The following is a 22,920-nucleotide window of genomic DNA, read 5'->3' as shown; positions in this document are numbered from 1 at the left end:
CCCAAGCAGTTTTAGCAGTACTTTGCCCGTTTCAATTTGCACATCCATTCAAAGAACTTCGCATAATGGATTAAACAGTCATCTGCATTTATTCGTTTTTGTTTTTGTAGCACGCCTAATTTACTACCTATTACCCCAACATCTATCAATTATCCCTTGCTATAATCTTCGGGTACCCCCGCTACCGGAAGATGCCTTGGCATGGTGGAGGTTCACTTGAATTTACTTTACAGGTCCTGATTCTGGTTATCTGAAATCCCCTTGAGTATCTTGTATTTATTAAGCACTTCCGGTTATATTAAAAACGTATTATCTATCCTTACTGATATTCATTTCTTTTTCATTCTAGGTAATTCGATTTGACGATGTGGGCATAGCAATATTCCAGCTGTGGCTGTAAGAAGAACGTACATTTGCTCAAACTACAAGAAAACTGCGACAACTGTCCCTCGGCCTTTTTAGTATCACATATAAGGCCCTACCACGCATATTATGGGAAAGGGTAAAGTTCAAAGGCTCAACATCACCTGCAAATCGACTTTGATAGCACGAAATGGGGCTGCATATATTCCGGTATTATATCTACAACCGGTATTATATCTAGCACCATCAGTGTGAGCTTCGAAACTCAAAATGGTTTCAGAAAGGGCACGACTACGAATGAGTTTATGTCTTTACATATGTAGTTTGTACATATAAATATGCACATATGTAAGGTTTACTAGAAAATTAAGGAAATTCTTTGTAAAAACCATTGTATACATAATTTATTCATAATTAAATATTATTTAAACAAAAGGGACGCGTTTCATTCATATAAAAAGCGAATTGACAGAAGGTAACCGGTACGGGTAACCGATAGGCCAGTTACCCGTGTTGTTGTTGTTGCATATGTTTTGGTTAGCGATAACGAAAACATACCTAATGAAGTAACTTAAAAATGTAAATAACATCGAGCGAGAAGGAATGTCGAAAACACAATAGGTAAGAGCGGGAAAGCGAGTCACACGTACACTATTTTGAGAGAGCGCATGCGTTAAGCTGGAGTCATTGGTGCCGTATGTCGTATCGCTGTATCCGTATCCCTAACGTAATCAGCTGTTTATCGTTACGACGGTAAACCAAAACCCAATTGGTTGGCTACGATACGGTTACGACTTTAGCGGCACCAATAATCGATTGCATTGATTCTCATAAGGTTGGTCGAATCAGCTGTTAAAAGGTTACCGATACGGTTACCAATAAAGCACCAATGTCTCCAGCTTTACCTTTTTCACGACAGCAATGTAAAAGTCATTAAGACGATAATTGGTGAACAAGTTATTGGTGACGATTAAGTAATCGATTAGGTAACGGGTACCTGTCTTGTAGGGAGGTTAGGTTAGGTTAGAGTGGTCACCGTTGCGAGCACCAGTGCACTTAGGCCCAAAAAGTTCCCACTGTGATAGCACGTGGATCTCTCCCTTACTCAAACCAACAGGCCGATACAGCAAACGTCAGGAGTTTCTTAGGTTCCAACTTAGCCAGATCACAAAGATCGTCAAAGAAGGGAGATCCCAGAGATTTCTTCCTCTTGTGCCAAAGCGCGGGACAATCGCACAGAAAATGTTTGACTGTTTCTAACTCCTCTTCGTATTTTCAGCTCCTGCAGTAATTATTATAGGGAGCACCCAGCCATTGTGCGTGCCTCCCGATTGCTATGTGGCCGGTTATAAGTCCAACCACCAGAGATATGCCCCCCTACCAAGAAGAAGGAGACTTTTTGTGCGTCTCGCGTCCCATTCAGGCCACACGAGCTTGCTCCATCTCACACCCGCTTCCCCAAGGAAAATCCCTTTCAAAATTAGCTTACAGGTAGCGAGCGGCATGCTCAATTCCTTCCAGGACAACGAAAGCGGATCGGATGTGCCCCCTCTTGCAAGTTCGTCAGCCATCTCATTGCCCGGTATATTCGAGTGTCCAAGCACCCGTACCAGACTGAGGGAAGTTTGCGATCTCGTTAAGAGATTTGCGGCACTTCTTTACTCTCCTGGATTTACATGTGACCGATCCAAGTGCTTTTAGTGCAGCCTGGCTGTCAGAGTAAATACAAATTTGGTTATAGCCGTGAGCAGCCTTCCCCAGGTGATCAGCGGCCTCATTCCGCCTGAAAGACGCTGCAATGATCGAGTAGGCTAAATGATAGATTCCACGCTAGTTGAAGCGCAAAGACACCGCTAACCACCTTATAATCCAGGGCCCGAATCGTAGCATACGATCACGGATCGGCAACCATACGAAAGAAAATTTTTGATACGTCAAACGTATAAACAAATTGGGATTATAATCATTGTTTACTATATAGTTTGGCAGCTTAATTCGAGGTTATGTTGCGAATAGAGTGGAAAGCACTCGCAGGCCGTGAAAATAGGCACTCGAATGGAGTGGAATGAAGAACAGTAGGAAACCAGAGTTGCATTGGATCAATCATTGCATCAATATTAAAGATAAATTTAGAAAAAATAATTAAATACTTCAGTATAAGCAAACATTTTCTTTCAATTACTGCAATTAAGGTGTCCTAGATGCTATATATTCCAAAATTATAACATTTTATGTCTGTTTAAAAATTTAACTTCAATTTCCCTAAGATTTCCGTAATATGGTCATTAGTGATGTTTTTGTGTGCGTACAAATTTTGAGCGATCAGCTGCTAGTTGCGCTACTTGGTCAAGTTTACAATGATTATAATAACATACTGTCACGGATATTAGCATCACTAAATTATCCCATCACTAAGGCGATGCTAAGGCCATGCCAAGCAGTATTTACGTTAATAATTAAATCAAGTATACACATATATAAGGCAGCCCAGAGAGATGTCACACACAGATGCATTTACTTATATGCCTATGTGCGCAAACTACAAACATTCACATCAATAATTCAATCTTTATGTATCTACATAAACCAATAAATAATTGCGTCTACACATATGTACGTATACGAGCAGCGGAGCGGCATTGCACAAACACGTGCATATATCTTATCTGAGTTGTCACAAGAGAGAGCAATAATTTGTGCACGTAGTTGTGGCTGGCGATTTTGTAGCCGAAACAACTAGTAAGTTCTGGAAATCGAAGAGCCTAGAAGTATGCAGCGTAAACTATAAAAGTGGGGCAAGCGAGTAAGAAGTAATTCAGTTTGATTTGAGTTGTCAAGCAGTTTGATTAAGACGATATCTAGCGAGCAATATCAGTGTTATTTTGAATAGTAGAGTTTCATTGAGCTATCAATCAGTGTGGTTATTAAGCAAGCTATTCGTTGCACAGTTTGTTATTGTGAAGTACTTTAATAAAGCCCATTTTGCATTATTACAAATTGGAGTTATTTATTCAACAGTTTAGTGATTCGAACTTAGCAGAGATTTGCAAATAAGAGGATTTACAAGCAAATTCGTTACAATTGGTGTCAGAAGAGGAATTGTTGAATAAATTCCAAAGGACAACAAGGACATGGCAAAGTTCGGTGAATTGAAGATCCAGCAACTAAAGAAGGAGTTGGAGACCCGTGGATTGAATACAACCGGCATTAAACTCGAACTTCAGGCACGGCTACGAGAGGCAATGGAAGCAGAAGGAATTGATGTGGAAGAGCATGTCTTTCATCTTGATAGCGAGGAGACAACAAAAATTGAAGAGAAAAACGAAACATCGCAGACGGTTACCAGTACAGACTTGAACATGATTTTAGCTGCAATATCTGCTCAAACATCGACAGTGTCATCTCAACTGGCAGAACAGCAAACATATATGGAATTGAAGGAGAACCGAATAACATCGAAGATTGAAGCACAGGAAACAAAAATTTCTTCACAACTTGAAGAACAGAAGACCTATATGGCATCCCAACTGGAATCGCAGGAGACACGCATAACATCAAAGATGGAAGAACAAGAAGAGCGCTTATCATTACAGGTGGCACAAATGTCTTCACAGTTAGAAGCACAGGAAGCAAGGGTAACATCAAAGCTGGAAGAGCAGGATGCAAAAATCGCTCAATTTCAGGCAGAAGTCGATGATTTGAAGGGTCGTATGGAGCAGTTACAATTAAATCGTCCAGCAGTTTCAGCGAGTAATCCAAAGGTAAAAACACCATCCTTTGACGGTTCTGTTCCTTTCCAGGTCTTTAAACTACAGTTTGAGAAGACCGCAGCAGTGAACAACTGGAATGTGGAAGATAAAGTTGCCGCGCTCTTCGTAGCATTGAAAGGACCAGCTGCCGAAATCTTACAGACTATTCCAGAGTACGAACGGAACAGTTATGACGCATTGATGGCTGCTGTAGAACGACGTTATAGAAGCGAGCATAGAAAACAGATATTCCAAATTGAGTTGCAAAACCGCTACCAAAAAGCAAATGAGACATTGCAGGAGTTTACTTCAGATGTTGAAAGGTTGGCTCATCTCGCAAATGCGGACGCACCCGTGGAATACACCGAGAGGGTAAAAATCCAGAGTTTTATAAATGGCATACGAGACGTGGAAACGAAGCGAGCTACATACGCGAACCCAAAACTGACATTTGCTGAAACGGTATCACATGCATTGACTCAGGAAACTGCCTCCCTATTAAGTAAACCAGCATATAAGGCTCATCGTGTAGAAGTAGAAAGGCCAGAATGGGTAGACACAATTTTGGAAGCACTGAAGGGATCACAACAGCAAAATGCCGGAGTTATTAAATGTTTCAAGTGCGGCAACCCAGGTCATATTGCACGACATTGCAGCACCGGTCCCAATAGCTCCAACAATGTGGGTGGCCGTAAACGCAGAGCTGAAGGAGATGAGCAAATCTCCAAGTCCACTCAATCGTTAAACTAAAGCGAGTCAGCCGCAAGGGGCGACAGCTGGCTCCCTCAATTGAATGCCCCATAATCTCTATCTCACAAATTGGAAGAAGGTCAAACAATCTTACTGTCGGAGGACATGTGGATGGAAAGGAACGTTTACTGACTGTAGATACGGGTGCATCTCATTCCATCATTCGAGCGGATTTAGTCAACAAGAAGATAACACCATTGCATGGAGCAAGATTGCGTACAGCCACTGGAGAAGACAGCACGGTTCTAGGAGAAGTATCATGTGAAGTCGCAATTGAGAACGTCACGGTAGTACACAATTTTATAGTGGCAGAGATTGTTGATGAAATCATAATTGGAGTGGACTTCTTAATCGACCAGGGCATCAAGATCGACATGCAAAGCAAGACGATGCGATATAAGAACATGGATGTACCACTTAATTTCGGCTACGAGAGAGGCTACAGCAGTAAATGAGTGCTGGTGGAAGAGAGTCAGCAAATACCACCAAAATCCGAAGCAGTCATCTGGGCAAAGGTTGATGGAGATTGTGGGACAAACAAATTGTGGGTTGTCGAAGCAGCAAACAAATCAGCACTGAACATACTTGTAGGAAAAACCCTGGCTATGACAAAACAAGATGGACGTGTTCCAGTAAGAGTACTCAGTGAGTTCAATTCACCATTCAAACTAACTAAAGGAGCTATTTTGGGAAGATGCCAAGAGGCTGAAGTAGTTATTAACTGTGAACAGCTCCAGGAACACGTTTCAGCTAGTAATACTAATCTTTCAAATGACATCACGGCATGGACGCAGGGGCTAAAGGAAGCATATCAGAGTAAGGCAAAACAACTGCTCCTAAAGTACGCGAACATATTTGACCAGCATGGTTCTAAACCAGGCCGCACCAACGTTGTGAAACATCAAATTGACACTGGAGATGCGAGGCCGATCCGTCAAGCTCCACGTAGTGTTCCACTGGCGAAGCGGCAAGTTGTGAGTCAAATTATACAAGAAATGAGCGACAGCGGCGTCATCGAACCATCAGCTAGTCCCTGGAGCTCACCGGTAGTACTTGTAAAGAAGAAGGAAGGAAAAATGAGGTTTTGCGTGGACTACCGGAAGTTGAATGACGTTACGAAAAAGGATAGCTACCCATTGCCAAGAATTGACGACACTCTGGACTCGCTCTCTGGTACGAAATGGTTTTCCACACTGGACTTGAAAAGCGGATACTGGCAAGTGGAGGTAAATGAGGAAGGCAAAGAGAAAACAGCCTTCAGCGTCGGAGACGGTCTTTGGCAATTTACAGTAATGCCCTTTGGACTATGTAATGCACCAGCTACTTTCGAGAGACTCATGGATCAGGTATTGAAAGGACTACATTGGAAAACATGCTTGGTGTACCTGGACGACATCATCGTATTGGGCAAGAATTTCGATGAACATCTTAAGAACTTGGAGGAAGTTTTCCAAAGAATAGCTGGCGCTGGTCTGAAGTTAAGTCCCAAAAAGTGTGCGCTGTTTAAAAAGGAAGTAAATTATTTGGGTCACAAGGTAACGACAGAGGGCATCTGCACTGCGAACGAAAAGATAGAGGCTGTAAAGGATTGGCCAAGACCACAGAACCTACATGAATTAAGAAGTTTCCTTGGGCTGTGCACATATTACCGCCGATTTGTACAAAATTTTTCCAGCGTAGCCCATAGCTTCCATGAGCTTACAAGAAAAAATAAAGCTTTTGAATGGAAGAAGGAGCAAGAAGTGGCTTTCCAAACATTGAAGGAGCGTTTGTGCACTGCCCCAATGTTAGCATATCCGATTCCAGGAGCAACATTTATTCTAGATACAGATGCGAGTGGATATGCTATAGGAGGCGTTTTATCACAACTGGTCGATGGACAGGAGAAGGTAGTTGCATATTACAGCCGTTCGATTGGAAAACCAGAGAGGAACTACTGCGTTACGCGGAGAGAGCTGTTGGCATTGGTAGAGTGCGTTAAACATTTTCGCAAATACCTCTACGGCCAGCGATTCCGTGTCAGGACAGATCACGCAGCTTTAAAATGGCTACTGCAGTTCCGTAATCCAGAAGGACAATTGGCACGGTGGATCGAGCGACTACAAAGCTATGACTTTTCCATTGAGCATCGAAAAGGTAGTACCCATGGAAATGCCGATGCAATGTCACGAAGACCATGTAGTTTGGAATGCAAGCACTGTTCAAAAGCCGAGGCTAAAGAAGACATTATAGATGTCCGGCTAATGACTATAACATGTACAGATGAATGGGACAAGGAACAGCTAAGAAAGTGCCAGCTAGAAGATGCAGATCTGTCACGTGTTATGCAAGGGCTCGAACGAAATGAAAGACCAAACAGAGAAGAGATGTCAGCAGAGAGTCCCATTGCGAAGTCATACTGGGCACAGTGGAACAGTTTGGAATTGATATCCGGTTGCCTTCATCGAGTATGGGAGAGTGAGGATGGTAAATACAAGAATAAACTGATAGCTGTTCCCAGAAAGAGGATTCCTGATGTGCTCAGCGAGCTGCATAATGGTCCAAGCGGAGGTCATCTTGGAATCACGAAGACGCTCGAGAAGATTAAACAGAGATTCTATTGGGTTGGTTGCCGTCAGTCGGTCACTGAGTGGATTGCGAACTGCGAGGTTTGCAGCAGAGCGAAAGGGCCCAGAACACGAAGTCATGGCCATATGAAGCAATATAACTCAGGTGCGCCATTTGAAAGGATTGCTATGGATGTCGCCGGTCCATTTCCTACTAGCAACGGCGGAAACAAATATGTACTGGTAGTTATGGATTATTTCAGCAAATGGCCAGAGGTATACCCAATCCCAAATCAAGAAGCGGAAACGGTAGCAGAAGTTTTTATAAACAATTGGGTTGCAAGGTATGGTGTACCAATGGAGTTACATTCTGACCAAGGCAGGAATTTCGAATCAGCTGTGTTCCAGGAAATGTGTAAGTCATTGGGCATTCGAAAAACACGGACAACTGCATTGCATCCTCAATCCGATGGTATGGTAGAACGATTCAATAGAACATTGGAGGAGCACTTAAGGAAAGTAGTGACAAGTACCATAAAGAATGGGATACCCGCATACCATTATTCTTGATGGCTTACCGATCAGCAGTGCATGAGACAACGGGCCAAACCCCTGCAAAAGAAATTTTTGGCAATGACCTTAGACTGCCAGCTGATTTGAAGTTTGGGATAGATGCCAATGCGGAGAGAAATGTCAGGAAATCCACTAGTGATTTGGAAGAAGAGCTAAGAGAAATACATGAACTGATAAGGCAACGAACAAAGATTATGAGTGACAAGATGAAAGCCAGATATGATAAAGCAATTAATTCAGAAGGTTTTCAGGAAGGAGATTTGGTGCTGTTATACAACCCGCAACGTAAAAAAGGTTTGTCCCCGAAATTGCAGTGTAATTGGAAAGGCCCATACAAAGTTGTAAAACGGATCAACGATGTAGTGTACCGCATACAAACCATCGGTAAACCACGAACCAAAATGAAGGTGGTCCATTTGGAAAGGCTAGCAACGTTTAGATCGAGAGATTTGTCTGATCGGGACGATCAGACTTAGGTGGAGGGCAGTGTCACGGATATTAGCATCACTAAATTATCCCATCACTAAGGCGATGCTAAGGCCATGCCAAGCAGTATTTACGTTAATAATTAAATCAAGTATACACATATATAAGGCAGCCCAGAGAGATGTCACACACAGATGCATTTACTTATATGCCTATGTGCGCAAACTACAAACATTCACATCAATAATTCAATCTTTATGTATCTACATAAACGAATAAATAATTGCGTCTACACATATGTACCTACGTATACGAGCACCGGAGCGGCAATGCACAAACACGTGCATATATCTTATCTGAGTTGTCACAAGAGAGAGCAATAATTTGTGCACGTAGTTGTGGCTGGCTATTTTGTAGCCGAAACAACTAGTAAGTTCTGGAAATCGAAGAGCCTAGAAGTATGCAGCGTAAACTATAAAAGCGGGGCAAGCGAGGAAGAAGTAATTCAGTTTGATTTGAGTTGTCAAGCAGTTTGATTAAAACGATATCTAGCGAGCAATATCAGTGTTATTTTGAATAGTAGAGTTTCATTGAGCTATCAATCAGTGTGGTTATTAAGCAAGCTATTCGTTGCACAGTTTGTTATTGTGAAGTACTTTAATAAAGGCCATTTTGCATTATTACAAATTGGAGTTATTTATTCAACAGTTAATGATTCGAACTTAGCAGAGGATTGCAAATAAGAGGATTTACAAGCAAATTCGTTACAATACGATAGCAAACGGAACGTAATTTATTTTCAATTCACAATAAATTCTACGATCCACATTAGGTTGGATTGCATTTTTAGCTCACAATAGATTTTGAACTGTCAAATTGGTTGCCAAAATATAAAAAATAAAGTAAATAACTGCGATGGATAAAATCATTGTAAACTTTACCAAGTAGCGCAACAGCTGATCGCTCAAAATTTGTACACACACAAACATCACTAATGACCATATTACGGAAATCTTATGGAAATTGAAGTTAAATTTTTAAACAGACATAAAATGTTATAATTTTGGAATATATAGCATCTAGGACACGTTAATTGCAGTAATTGAAAGAAAATGTTTGCTTATACTCAAGTATTTAATTATTTTTTCTAAATTTATCTTTAATATTGATGCAATGATTGATCCAATGCAACTCTGGTCTTCCTACTGTTCTTCATTCCACTCCATTCGAGTGCCTATTTTCACGGCCTGCAAGTGCCTTCCACTCTATTCGCAACATAACCTCGAATTAAGCTGCCAAACCATTGTAAACTTTACCAAGTAGCGCAACTAACAGCTGATCGCTCAAAATTTGCACACACACACAAACATCACTAATGGCCATATTACGGAAATCTTAGGGAAATTGAAGTTAAATTTTTAAACAGACATAAAATGTTATAATTTTGGAATAAATAGCATCTAGGACACCTTAATTGCAGTAATTGAAAGAAAATGTTTGCTTATACTCAAGTATTTAATTATTTTTTCTAAATTTATCTTTAATATTGATGCAATGATTGATCCAATGCAACTCTGGTCTTCCTACTGTTCTTCATTCCACTCCATTCGAGTGCCTATTTTCACGGCCTGCGAGTGCCTTCCACTCTATTCGCAACATAACCTCAAATTAAGCTGCCAAACTATATAGTAAACAATAAGCCAAACTATATAGTAAACAATGGATAAAATTTTATTGTTTTGTTTGAGCTCCAGTAATAGCGAAGGCGATGAAAAGATAGTCCAAAGGCGGTTGAGAGAGTACAGTAACCCTTTGGACTTACCGAACAAAAGACAGGCATATCATTTATGTATTATATCTTTGTAGCAAAAAATTATTGGAGTTTCTTGAAGAGATTTCACTTAACTTAAGCTTTTAGTTACTTCCTGGAGAAGTTAAATTTGAAGCAAGCCGATACCAAAGCGGGTGTCTCGCCATGAATTCCGCCAATATTTCCTTTTGGCTTGAATTAAGCTTGTTTGATTTCGACCTTTGTTAATAAGAAGAGTTTGAAATTTGTTATTATATTTTACTTGTTCATCTATTTTAACAATTTTCTTACATTTTCATTGAAATTTGTGTGTATACGATCGCCAGTTTGTGTTCGAATGAAAGTGGAATGGAACGTGTACGTTCAGCCACTCGTCACGTATGTTGCGATCTAAAATTACGATCGAAGTAGTACGTTCACGTATGTCATAATCCGAAAATCATATTTTTACGTGACGAGCTTTACGATCACATATGTTACGATTTGGCCCCAGTTTGGAGCCGTCAGTATATATCTGCAACCTATCGCTCAGGTCCGGCGGCTCCTTCAACCAATAATCCCTATCCGGGATAATAACCTCGTACTTCATATTGAAAAATACAGTCGGAGCGCAATAGTCCGACGAAGGCGAATCCTGATACTTAATGATGGTTGCATGGCCATCCACATTGTCTCTCCATCCGGATAACTCTCGCATCAGCAGAGCAGAAAAGGCCGCACACTGCTTGGCCATTAAATCTATTGGCAATACATTAAAAATAGTGTCCAGCGCCTTCGCAGGGGTTTTGCGCAGAGCAGCCCCCACGCAGATTAGAGCACTTCTTTGTACCTTCTGGAATACCCGTAGGTTTGATTTAGTATCTAAGCTGGTCCACCAGACTACTGCCCCGTATAAAAGAATTAGTCTAACCACAGCGGTGTAGAGCCACAGGGTAATATCCGGTGATAATCCCCATTTTCACGCAACAGCTCCCCTACAGCTGTACAGTGCCACTGTTGCTTTTTTCACACGCTCCTGAGCGTTTTCCCTTCAGGATAGTTTCCTATCCAAAATTACTCCTAGGCATTTGGCAGAGTCCCTCAGCGTCAGGGCCTGCCAGCTGCAACGCAGTTTACTTATATTTCCTGGTGAACAGAACCAGTTCAGTTTTGGCTGAATTGACCGATAGACCTTTACTCCTGGTCCAGTTCTCCACCAGTTTCAGCTTTGTTTGCATTATATCGCATAGTGTCTGCGGAAACTTCCCGCTAACTAATAGCCTAGGTCATCTGCATATGCGATTATCTTGCTGCATCCGTCCTTCTCAAGAAGAACCAAGAGCTCATTAAGTGTGGCAACCCATAGAAGTGGAGAACGCCAAGGATTTCTCGATCTGGGACACAACTGGATGCAAGGCCGTCTCCGTGGACTTCCCTTTCATATACGCATGCTGGGATGTCGATAACTTTCCCTCCAAGGACTTCATTAATGCGAAGTCCATTAACCTCTCGAGTGTCTGCAGCTGAAACGATGTCAGACATATCGGTCTGAAGTCTTTAGGGGTCGCGTGGACAGTCCTTCCAGCTTTTGGTATAAAGGTGACCCTTGAAACGTTCCAACCTCGTGGAATATAGTTAAGAGCACACACTCCTTTGAAGATGTTATACAACCATAAAGAACTCAGCTCGATTGTTTGCTGTAATTGTACCGGGGCTAATCCATCTGGCCCTCGTGCTTTGAAGGGCTTGAACGACATTATAGCCCATTTAATTTTACCCATGGTAATGAACTTCCCCTCATACGGCTCATCGGTGTGAGTCTCTCTCCAGTTCATTACTTCACCACTAGCGCCGGAAAGTGCGTACTCAGGAGCAGGCAAGGGGTGCTCTCTGTTGAATCCGTCCATGTCCCATCAGACCCTTGCAGGCATCTCGGGACACATTTTGGAGCTCCAGAGAGCACCTTTCTGAACCTAGATCCCTCAGACACCGTCTCCATTTCGCTACAAAATTTCCGCCAGGAGGTCCTTTTCGACGACCTTAGCAGTTTATTATAATCCCCTTGGATCATCTTGTATGCATCCCATTTTTCAGCCTCCCTGGAGGCTTTAGCAAGATTGAATGCTTTCCGACATGCCTTGCGTAGACCTCTGACTCTGTTCCACCATGGTGGTTTGGCCTTACCCCTAGATTTCTTCCTAGGAAAGGCCTTATCAAAAGCCTCCCCGCATGCCTTCGTGAACGAGTGAACCATATTATCCAGCTCCGCAGAGTTCTGGGGTATATGAAGACTAAATCCTGAAAGCCTCTTTTGAAGCTCCTCACTAGATAAGCCAGCTGGCGTTTTTAAGGTTCCTATGCCAGACAGTTTTGAGCGCCACCCCGCCGAGGTCGAAGCGGATAAATCCATGATCCGAAAAAGAGTGGTCATCAAGCACCGTTCAATTTTTTATCATAGATTCCTCGCTGCCCGAGGTCAGGGTGACGCCCAGAACCTCCTGTCTGCTCTTGGTGATAAACATGGGCACCGAACCCCTATTACAAATCTTAAAGTTATGATAAATAACAAAATCAAAGATCAATCAGTGTAATATCCGTACCACCGACCGTCAACATCATAGTTGTAGCATCCTCGTCGCTAAACTGGGGGAGAAAAAGGAAATTTAGTTGAGATCTCACCAAGATGCAAGCTCTCGGTTTCCCATGTGTGGCACCACTCAACAGTGTAACCACTAAGCCTGTCCATCGTTAGCGAGGAGATGGAAGACGCGTCCCCGCCCAATGTGTCATCCACCGGACTAACCGTGTTTGGTTCTGCGTCCTCCTCCTCCCCGCTCACCGCTTTCACTGGCTCTATTTCCAGCGCCGGAAATCGAATATCACGGTGTCGAAATCGAATATAATAGCGCCATCAGTGCTCTAAGAAAGGCAGTGACTCCTTGTTGAGCAACAGTATCGCCTGACGCGTCGCCCTGGTGCTATGCTCCAGCTTCAGGACTCTCCAACTAGAGCAAGTAAGCTCTGGGTTGAAGGTCCTTATGACCTCAAGGATTCCCTCTGAATCATCCGCCTTGGATGGAATCCAGACTCTAGCTCTCGGCCTAGATGGGATGTCCTTGAAGTCGACAGCCCTGAGCATCTCACCAGGGTAGAATTCACCCAACTTAGCCACCGCCCTTTTGTACACCACCAACTTGACTTGCCCCTGATACCAACCCACCTCTTTGCAAGCAGGTGGAAGTCCACGGTTCTCTCTTACCAAGGCGACTGAAAAACTGGCCATTTCGGTCCTTATCCAGTCCCATTTTTCTTTGAACATCTGCTCCTTTTCAGGATTAGATTCAAAGACCCCCACAAGGATGCTACTTTTAGCAACCTCTGCGAAGGAGGGGCCTTTATCTCTAAACCTTTTAGCAGCATTCTGAACAACCTCCATCGAACGGTTGCGCTTACCGGAGGCCTGTTCTTTCACCGGAGCAGACTCTTAAAATCAGGGACGATGGTTTTCGCCAACTCAATTTCAGCCCCTAACTCCTCTGCGCCCCAGGCAACGCCATGGAGAGCAAGTTAGGGACGTTCGCCAACCTTTTCAGGATGCGTATAGCCACCTGCCTATGCCTACTGCGCATCTGCGAGGGAGGTGGCCTATCCTTCCTTTGGGTGAGCGCCGTCGGCGTACCCCATGCCCCATGCTAGCAGCTCCCCCGGTAGCAAACTGCCTACCGAGAGGGTTACTCGAAGAGGCAGCAGGTCCAGTCGCCGCCCCAAAAGCTCCCCTAGTTGCGGGCGATGAACGAGGCTCCGGCGCCGCCTGAAGCCTTTGCGCACCACCCGCAATAGCCGCGCCGCGGCCTTGCAGCGCACGCGCTCCCAGATTGATGTAAAACCCCTTCCGGCTTTTTACGAGTTCCGGGCTCGGTATAATTATTTTTATTTTTAAAAAGTTCCATTATTTGAACCCACGATTTGCGGAGAACGGGGTCGTCCACCCCAGGCGGAGATCTGCTATACCTGGGGTAAGGCCAAGATTACAACTGGGTGTGGCCTGATTCCGAGAGGGCTCCGTTAGCGACTGGGCTATTTGAGGGTGACCCCAGCCAGGCTGACCATAGGCACGGCAACGCATAACACCACCGGTCCGACCCCCACCTTGAGACCACGTTCAAGAGCCACTTCCACATGCCAGAGCTATTAAGGAGCTAAGGCACTAATGGCACTGATTCCTGAACTTAGCTAGCACTCCCTAGCGGGGTTTCTGTAGTGGCTATTACCAGCCGGCACCCTCTAGGAGGGTTCAGCCCAAGGATTTTCGCCAGCCAACACTAAGGCACTAAGTGCATGACAGTTTTGTTAGGATTGATAGACAATCCTTTGGTATCGCACCACCTCTCTATTACGCGAAGGGCTTGTTGCATGCGATCTGTTTGCTTCCTCGTGCATCCCTGTGATGTAAATAACTAGGTCATCTGCATACCCTTGTGCGTTAAATCCCTTGGTTTTCATTCCTGAAGGAGGTCATCTATGACCAGGGTTCATAGAAGAGGGGAGAGCACACCTCCTTGTGGGCATCCTCTTGTGGCCGCAATTGATTCAGTTGCCCCTCCCAGTTCCAAATGCATTTTTCTACTCTTCAACATGGACATAGCCCGTCGAATTATTATAGGGATTATGTCCTTGCCAATCATAGCTTGATGTGTTGTGCTATCGAAAGCGCCGGATATGTCAATAAAAGCGTAGAGGACTATACTTTTTGATTCTAGAGCCTTTTCGATTTTTACCGTGATGCATAGCCGTCTTCGTGGATTTCCCTGAATGGTAGGCGAACTGATTCCTACACAGACGGAGTTTATTTAGATTGACCTCTCAGATATGCTGATCAAAGATTTTCTCCATACCCTGTAGGAGAAACGAGCTCAGGCTTATTGGTCGATACGACGAGGGCAGTTGCTCGGGCTTCTCTGGATTTGGCAAAAATACTACTTTAACCTCTGCCCACCTGTTTGGGATATGGCCGAGCAGTAGTGATGCCTTATATAAGGTGGATAGAACTGGGGCTATTTGATTTATCCCTTACTGTAGCAGACAAGGATATACCCCATCCGGTCTTGGTGACTTCAATGGGCTCAAATTAGACAGGGCCCATTGCACTCGTTTGACCATGGTGAGCTTTGTTGCCAGGCTTTTTTCATTACCGCTGATGGCCGGTTAATCTGCCATTATAGGTGGCGATTGATAGCCTACGGTGCAGTCAGCAAAGTGAGTTTCGAGTAAGAGTTTACATGTCTCTTCCGGCCGCATGGTGTAGCTCCCATCTGTTTTTTTAAGTTCCAATTACATTTCTGTCATCTCTAGAAAGGGCTTTTTATAGTCGAACCGCTGCTGGAAGATCATTACTCTTTTCAGTGTTCTGTCAAGGTAGTCCTTTTAGATTTCCTAAGTTCTTTATTGTAAGATGTTAGAGCACTTTGTACGAGTCCCAGTCGCCTGTAGCTCTCGCCTTACTAAACACCTTCCTAGCCTGGCATCTTAGCTGCCCAAGCTTTTTGTTCCACCAAGGCACATCGCGTTGTGTACGTATCTTTCCTTGGGCGCAACTCTCATTGAAAGCTGTTTTAATGTCTGAGTGGAGCTGTTCAGCTTCCTTCTCAAGCTCCTGCACGGTGGTTATATTATGGCTGCACAGAGTAAGATCTAAATCTTCCCCTCTAATAGCATTTACGAAGGTGGGTTCATTGCCCCGGTTGATAATGCTTATATTGTTCCTACTAATAAACTCAAGGAGGTACTCACCCCTGTTGTTGATGTTCGTGTTGCCCCACGTTGTGTGATTGGAATTTGCATCACAGCAGAGCATCCATGGTATACCACTCTGCTGACAGTATTTGATGAGGGCTATGACTTCGGTTGTTGGGACCTCTTGGGGTTGGAATTTTTGCCCATACTGCTACCAAATCAGCCGTCATAAACTGCAAAAGTTGAAGAAACATTAGTTTGTTGCTTAAAAACATTGCCGCTTGTGGACGAGAACTGGTGGCATAGATTAACTTACCATCAGTACTGTTCAGGCTTTTTACGGCACCGTGTTTGTTATATATGAATCATAAAAGATTATAGATCCTTTTTGTTTATTACTTAATGAATCATTCCACTATGGTATAAGTCTCATCTTTTGTACACATCGTTAAAATACTATTGAATATCTAACATACATACTTTAATATTCGTTTCTTGATAAAACTTGTATGTTATCTGAATATTTATTTTGAAGCAGGCATGCTTAACGAACGAAACGATATCATTTCGTTACGATAATCAACGCTAATAAACGAAACGAAGTCACTTCGTTTCGTTTATTAACGTTAAGAACGTCAAATTAACGTTAATTTGACGATCTTAACGTTAATAAACGAAACGAAGTGACTTCGTTTCGTTTATTAGCGTTGATTATCGTAACGAAATGATATCGTTTCGTTCGTTAAGCATGCCTGTTTTGAAGAAAAATGTTGAAGTAATACAAATGTTGTAAATATGTGCAACGCCAAGAAAAATTTGTTCATTTTCATATTTCAAACTGAAAACTTCAAGAATAAAAAATTTGTTCTTAAATGACCAAATTATTTTCAAATCCTTTTTTGAACAATAATTTTGAAATTGGCGTAGTCGGTAGGATACTCCTTGTAAAATAAGCAAAGAATCCTTACAACGAAAACCAATATTTAGTACAAATATTTAAATTTCTTAAAATCGGAGAAATTATAAATTGAGCTCTCATGTATCGTGTATGCAACAATCGAAAGGCAGTACCAACAATTGAATGCAGCAATCAAGCGGCAGTACCACAATCAATACATATTATATTCAAATATCATTCACTCATTAACGTTAGAATAACGCAGCAATCATAAAGCCTGAATATCTTTCCATATTGTGGACATCCATAGAGGAGCACTTCTAACAAAATGAGTTTTCAACCAGCATAATCATCAATACAGTAGTTTTAGAAATAACAATTTTAGACATAACACATCACATAATCAAATGTGCAATCAACCTAGAAATACTACTGAACCCATGAATGTGGATATTTCTGCTCAGACAGGAAAACCACAAACTAAATTTAGCGAAACTAGACAGGATTTTCAATTAATAGCCTCGGAAATGAATCAAGTTTACCCTATATTCGATTAATTAAAAATAATTTCAAAACAAAACTTTTAATTGATACAGGTAGTACAGACACTTTACTAAATAGACGAAATTGTCCACCCTGTACAATAATGGATCGTATGGTACCATTAAATATAAAAACTGCTTCAGGAAATATTAGAATTTTTTAAAATGCAATTATACCACAAGAGCGTATAACTTTGCCCATAAAAAATGATTGCATCTTTCATATCTATGATTTTCATTCCAAATTGGACGGACTGATAGGAAATGATATATTAAAAGAAAATAATGGTATAGTAAATTACAAGCATAAAACTTTGACTTTGAACGACCAAATCTTACCAATATTTGTTGATATCTAAGATAAAAGGGATTATGATTCTAATATAAATCATATGGAACAAATTGATCCATATCCAGAAATAATGGATATAAAAAAGGATATTAGAATCGAACATTTGAATAAGGAGGAGAAAGACAAATTAATTGATCTTTTAAACAATCATAAGGAAACATTTTATAAGGAGATGACTTAACTTTCACTCATGAGTCAAAACATTCAATCATAGTGTACCTATACAAGTGTTTTCACTAAGCGATAAACGTCAAAACTACAAACAGCCTCGCTCACCTGATGGAAATCTCAGGTCTAGAGTCGCATTTTTGGTCTCAACGACAACATTTTTGACTACCAATCGTATCGACTTTTTAAATTTTTCAATCATTCGGCGCACTCGGTAATGGTATCCAATTTGAATTCGCTGTCATTCCGAATCCAGCGAGTGCCTGTCAGAATGCTTGACAGATAAGTCAACACACTTGTACTTGTACACTAGGGGGACTCATGTAACCGTATAAATGCCTTATAAAGTGTGTAAACATATAAATTTATCTAGTTTACGCACGAGCTGTCAAATTTTGTATGAAAAATCATTTACACAATTTGTATAAATTTACGCGCACATTTCATTGTGTAAACGCGGTAAACTCAAAGGAATGCAACCTTGCAGACATTACAGACGGCATTTTCATCAAAAATCTCCAACATCAGCAAGTAAAGGCGTTTTAGTTTTGATTTTTCACTTAATCTTGGTATTTTTTAATTTGTATAACAATCAAAAACATTTTTTTGGAAATAATACAGCTGAAAAACAATCAAGTTTATCACGAGTATTACTAGGTGCGTTCATATAACCGCGTGTGTAAATGGATATAATTTTACACCTTATAAGTTTATATGCTATCATGAGTCCCCCTACTATGCATTCAATAACAACTAAAGATGGTTTCCCGATTTATACACGAATCTATCGATATCTTGAAATACATAAAAAAGAAGTTAATAAACAAATTAGGGAAATGTTAGAACAGGGCATAATTAGTCATACGACTTCAGCTGGAGACATTGGTGCTTTATCGGTAACCTTTTAACAGCTGATTCGACCAACCTTATGAGAATCAATGCAATCGATTATTGGTGCCGCTAAGGTCGTAACCGTATCGTAGCCAACCAATTGGGTTTTGGTTTACCGTCGTAACGATAAACAGCTGATTACGTTAGGGATACGGATACAGCGATACGACATACGGCACCAATGACTCCAGCTTTCCCCATATAATACACCTATTTGGGTGGTGCCCAGAAAGGAAGATAACCCTGGAAATAAAGAATGGCGTATAGTAATTGATAATAGAAAGCTTAACGAAGCCACAAAGAAGACAAATATCTTATACCTAATATTGAAGGAATTTTGGATAAACTAGGAAGAGCGAACTATTTCACAACACTTGACTTAACGAAAGGATTTTACCACATAGAAGTAAAGTCAGAAGATGGACGGACACTACGAATTCAATCGTATGCCGTTTGGACTTAAAAATGCACCAGCTACATTTCAAAGGTTGACGAAAAATATTTACAAGAATTTATTGGAAAAATTTGCTGTGTATTTAGATGATATAATTATATTTTTTACTACTTTGGAAGAACATATAAAAAGTTTAGCACAAATACTCAAGACCCTTCAAAACGCAAATTCGAAGGTATCCTTAAATAAAGGCGAGTTTTTAAAACACGAGACAAAATTCTTAGGTCATATAATAACTCAGGATGGTATAAAACTAAATAGCGATACAATTGAGTGTATAAAAAGGTTTCCTATTCCCAAAAACATTAAGGAAATACAATCCTTTCTTGGGCTCACAGGCTATTATAGAAAATGTATACAAGATTATGCTAAAATAGCAAAGTCACTTACTTTGTGATTAAAAAAGGAACAAAAATTAATATTAGCGATAAAGATTTTAAAGAAGCATTTGTAAAATTAAAATGTCTCTTATCCAGCGATTTAGTGATACAATATCCCAATTTTCAAAAGTAGTTTACACTTACTATAGATGCAAGTGAATTTGGGATAAGAGCTGTGTTATCTCAAACACATGGACCAATAGCGTTTATATCCAGGGCCCGAATCGCCACATACGATCACGGATCGAAAACTATACGAAAGACAATTACGTGATACGTCAGACGTATGGGTCGATTGGCATTACCACATACGAAAGCTATCGTATCGTAATTCATTCTTAGTTCACAATATATTTTAAGGTCCACATCACTGTGGATTTTATTTTTATGTCACAATAGATGTGGAAATGTCAAAATATTTAAAAAATTTAATAAACAAACGAAATTTCAAAATGGATGTGCACTTACTTTTCTATATAAGTTCAAGCGATAGTGAGGAAGATGAAACAGTAGCACGGAGGCTACTTAGAGATAAAAGTGATCCTTTAGCTTTACCACAAACTGCGTAAGTATGTGGCAAATAAAGTTTTACAAGTATACAAAAATGTGTGTTCTGCAGATTCTTGAAACGATTTAGATTATCTAAAGAGGCTTTCCAGTTTGTACTTCATGCCTTAAATTTGAAGCAGTCGGATGCAAAAGCGGTGCCTCCAGTTCTACAACTAGCTGCCACACTTTCTCTTCTAGGAAGTGGCGGGTATCAGCATTGTGTCGGCAGTGATTATTTGGTTGGAATGTGCCAGAGCACTGTGTCAAAGATAACATCCCACGTTATTCTCGAAATGGAGAACAAGTTGTGTCCACAAAATATACAATTTCATTTAAACGAAACTTCGGAATGCAAGCAATGGTTTATGGATAAATACAAAATACCTGGAGGTAGGCAAACGTTCAATTACATTTATTAAATAAGTTTTTTAATTGAATATCTACTTTTACAGTCATCGGTTGCATTGATGGCACACACATCGGCTTGCAAAGACCATCTGTGGATGAGCATATGTACTTTAATAGGAAAGGATACCATAGTATCAACGCAATGATAGTGAGTTGTTGCTCATTTTCTTTATTCTTTGTACTAACTATATAAATATTTTGGCAGATGTGCGATCACACCTATAAAATTTTGGCAATCAACTGTCAGTACGGTGGTGCGGCTCATGATTCCTTCGTTTGGAGGCATTCAGATCAACGACGAGTATTGCAAGAGAGGTTTGAAATTAATAGGCGGAGCAATGCGTGGCTTTTAGGTACGACAGTGTTTGCTTTTTGGTTAATATTACTATTGTAATGACAATTTTCATTTCAACAGGTGATTCTGGCTATCCACTAGAGCCGTGGTGCATAACGCCTTACCGAAACCCCGCCGATGGCTCCAGTGAATCCGCATTTAATGATGTACACTCAAAAGCAAGATGTATCATCGAACGTACCATTGGTATTTTTAAAGGACGTTGGAGAATATTAGGGTATGGCAATAGGGGTAGATACCATCCTACAAAAGTGGCACGATTTGCCAATGTGTGTGCAGCTTTACATAATATCTGCATACAGTTCAAAATTGATTACAACGTACGAAGATATGAATCAGACCAAATCAGCGATGTTGACCCAGGCGAAGCCAACCATCTTACCACAATTGGTCAAACAATAAGAGACCAAATAAAACACTCTCTAATTAATTCCACGTAAAAATTAAGAAAAAACGATTTGTAAAAGCAAATGAATTCATTTAATTGTTTCTACTAAGTGCTAAGTATGTATGTTAAAATTAGAGATAAATGAAATCACTATTCGCTTAATTGCTAAAATCACAAAAATTAAAAAAATTCAGGTACAAACTTTGTTTTTACTAAGTGCTAAGTATGTATGTTAAAATTAGAAATAAAATAAATGAAATGACTATTCGTTTAATTGCTTAAAATCAAAAAATTAAAAAAATTAATTATTAATTATTAATTAATAATTAATTTCTTCTTTTTCTATTTACACTTATTGCTAGAGACTCTAATTCTAAATTTTTGATTTGTAAATCAAGTGCATGTGATTCTTGATGCAGTTTATGCTTCTCCTCCTTAATGGTCAGCATCCTTTCATGCACTTGCAACAACCTCTCCTGCACCTGCACCAATCGGTCAATCTTCTCCCCCAAATCGCGCTGAAAATCAGACACTCTACTCAAATTTTGTTGGAGCAGGGACAATTTTTCGGCACTCTTACTTACTCGCCGTGGAGTATTGCACCGAGAGGTTACGCGCGGTGTAAGGGTAGTAACCGACCTAGATGGACCGGGTAAAGCGCTGGCTGATGCGGTGCTTGTTCCACTATCACTGTTGCTCTCACTATCACTATTTTCGGTGCTGCTTCTATGAGCGGGTGAATTGCCAAAAGTGCGAACGGTACTATTCCCGTCCACTGCGACCTCAAGTCCGGCTGCCTCTATAATCAATTCCTCAGTTGCACTGATGGGAATTTCATTATAAGGACCTCCTCCAGTTTGTCTTTTGGACAATTTGTTGTGGGAAAGCTTCTTCTTCGCCTGATATTTTTGATCTGCGAAAACCTACGAGCAAACATTTGTAAGTATCTTGGTTGGACTTTATATATATATATATATACCTTCCTCCACATTTTGGCGTCTTTTACTGGTGGCCCGTCAGCATTTAAACGCTTGGAAAGCTCCTCCCACAGTCTGTTGGACGTTGCTCTACCTTGTGCGGAATTGGGAAATTTGTTTTTCGCCAAGTTCGGGTGTTCCGCCATAAATTGCGCCATGCACTCCTTTTGGTTTGGGTTTAGCTTGTTAAAATTCGTCCTTAAATAATAAAATATAGTCCAATAATATAAACACATATTTTGAGAAATAACTTACATTTTCTCTTATATTTGTATTAAATTTTTGTATATTTATATATTTGTACTCGCTTTCGGTTGCCGGTTTGTAATCGAATAACAATACGAACGATCGAGTGCAATTGTCTCTCGTTCACGGTTGTCGCGATACCGATTTACGATCCACAAAGTACGTTCACGTATGTAGTAATCCCAAAAAGTGACATTTTACGTGACGGATCGTACGATCACGTATGTCATAATCCAAAAAACAAGTTTTTACGTGACGAGTTATACGATCACGTATGTGGCGATTCGGGCCCAGGACTTTGAATCAACATGAAATTAATTACTCTACTAGCCGTGTTTTTTAACACGCGCGTATACGTTTCGTTTGCGCGTGTTAAAAAACGC

General features: G+C 40.9%; 2 protein-coding genes and 1 long non-coding RNA gene across 14 annotated transcripts in view; 2 read left to right on the top strand and 1 right to left on the bottom strand.

Moving 5' to 3' along the window:
* The window catches only part of LOC137250164 (succinate--CoA ligase [ADP/GDP-forming] subunit alpha, mitochondrial-like), a 117,824-nt gene that overhangs the window by 11,206 nt on the left and 83,698 nt on the right, over positions 1 to 22,920 (top strand). Inside the window, exon 4 of one of the 12 annotated variants that reach the window (XR_010952816.1) lies at positions 350 to 798. The exons of the other annotated variants lie outside the window; for them this stretch is intronic. The gene's annotated coding sequence lies outside the window, so the exon portion shown is untranslated. Of the gene's footprint in view, positions 1 to 349; positions 799 to 22,920 lie in introns of those variants that run through there. 12 annotated transcript variants of the gene reach the window in all.
* Positions 19,838 to 21,530, top strand: LOC137248131 (putative nuclease HARBI1). The gene is made up of 5 exons (XM_067778998.1): positions 19,838 to 20,179; positions 20,234 to 20,553; positions 20,616 to 20,719; positions 20,777 to 20,924; positions 20,987 to 21,530. Exons 1-5 carry the CDS (start codon positions 20,022 to 20,024, stop codon positions 21,364 to 21,366), a joined length of 1,110 nt encoding a protein of 369 aa, XP_067635099.1. The 5' UTR covers positions 19,838 to 20,021; the 3' UTR covers positions 21,367 to 21,530.
* LOC137248130 (uncharacterized) lies at positions 21,994 to 22,823 on the bottom strand. Its single transcript, XR_010952086.1, has 3 exons — positions 22,547 to 22,823; positions 22,294 to 22,489; positions 21,994 to 22,237 (listed from the first exon to the last, which is right to left on the bottom strand). It is a non-coding gene; the product is annotated as an uncharacterized lncRNA (long non-coding RNA).

This window comes from Eurosta solidaginis, chromosome 4, assembly GCF_040869045.1.
Source record: "Eurosta solidaginis isolate ZX-2024a chromosome 4, ASM4086904v1, whole genome shotgun sequence".
In the NCBI taxonomy this organism is placed as follows: Eukaryota; Metazoa; Arthropoda; class Insecta; order Diptera; family Tephritidae; genus Eurosta; species Eurosta solidaginis.
This window is presented reverse-complemented; position numbering and strand designations above follow the sequence as displayed.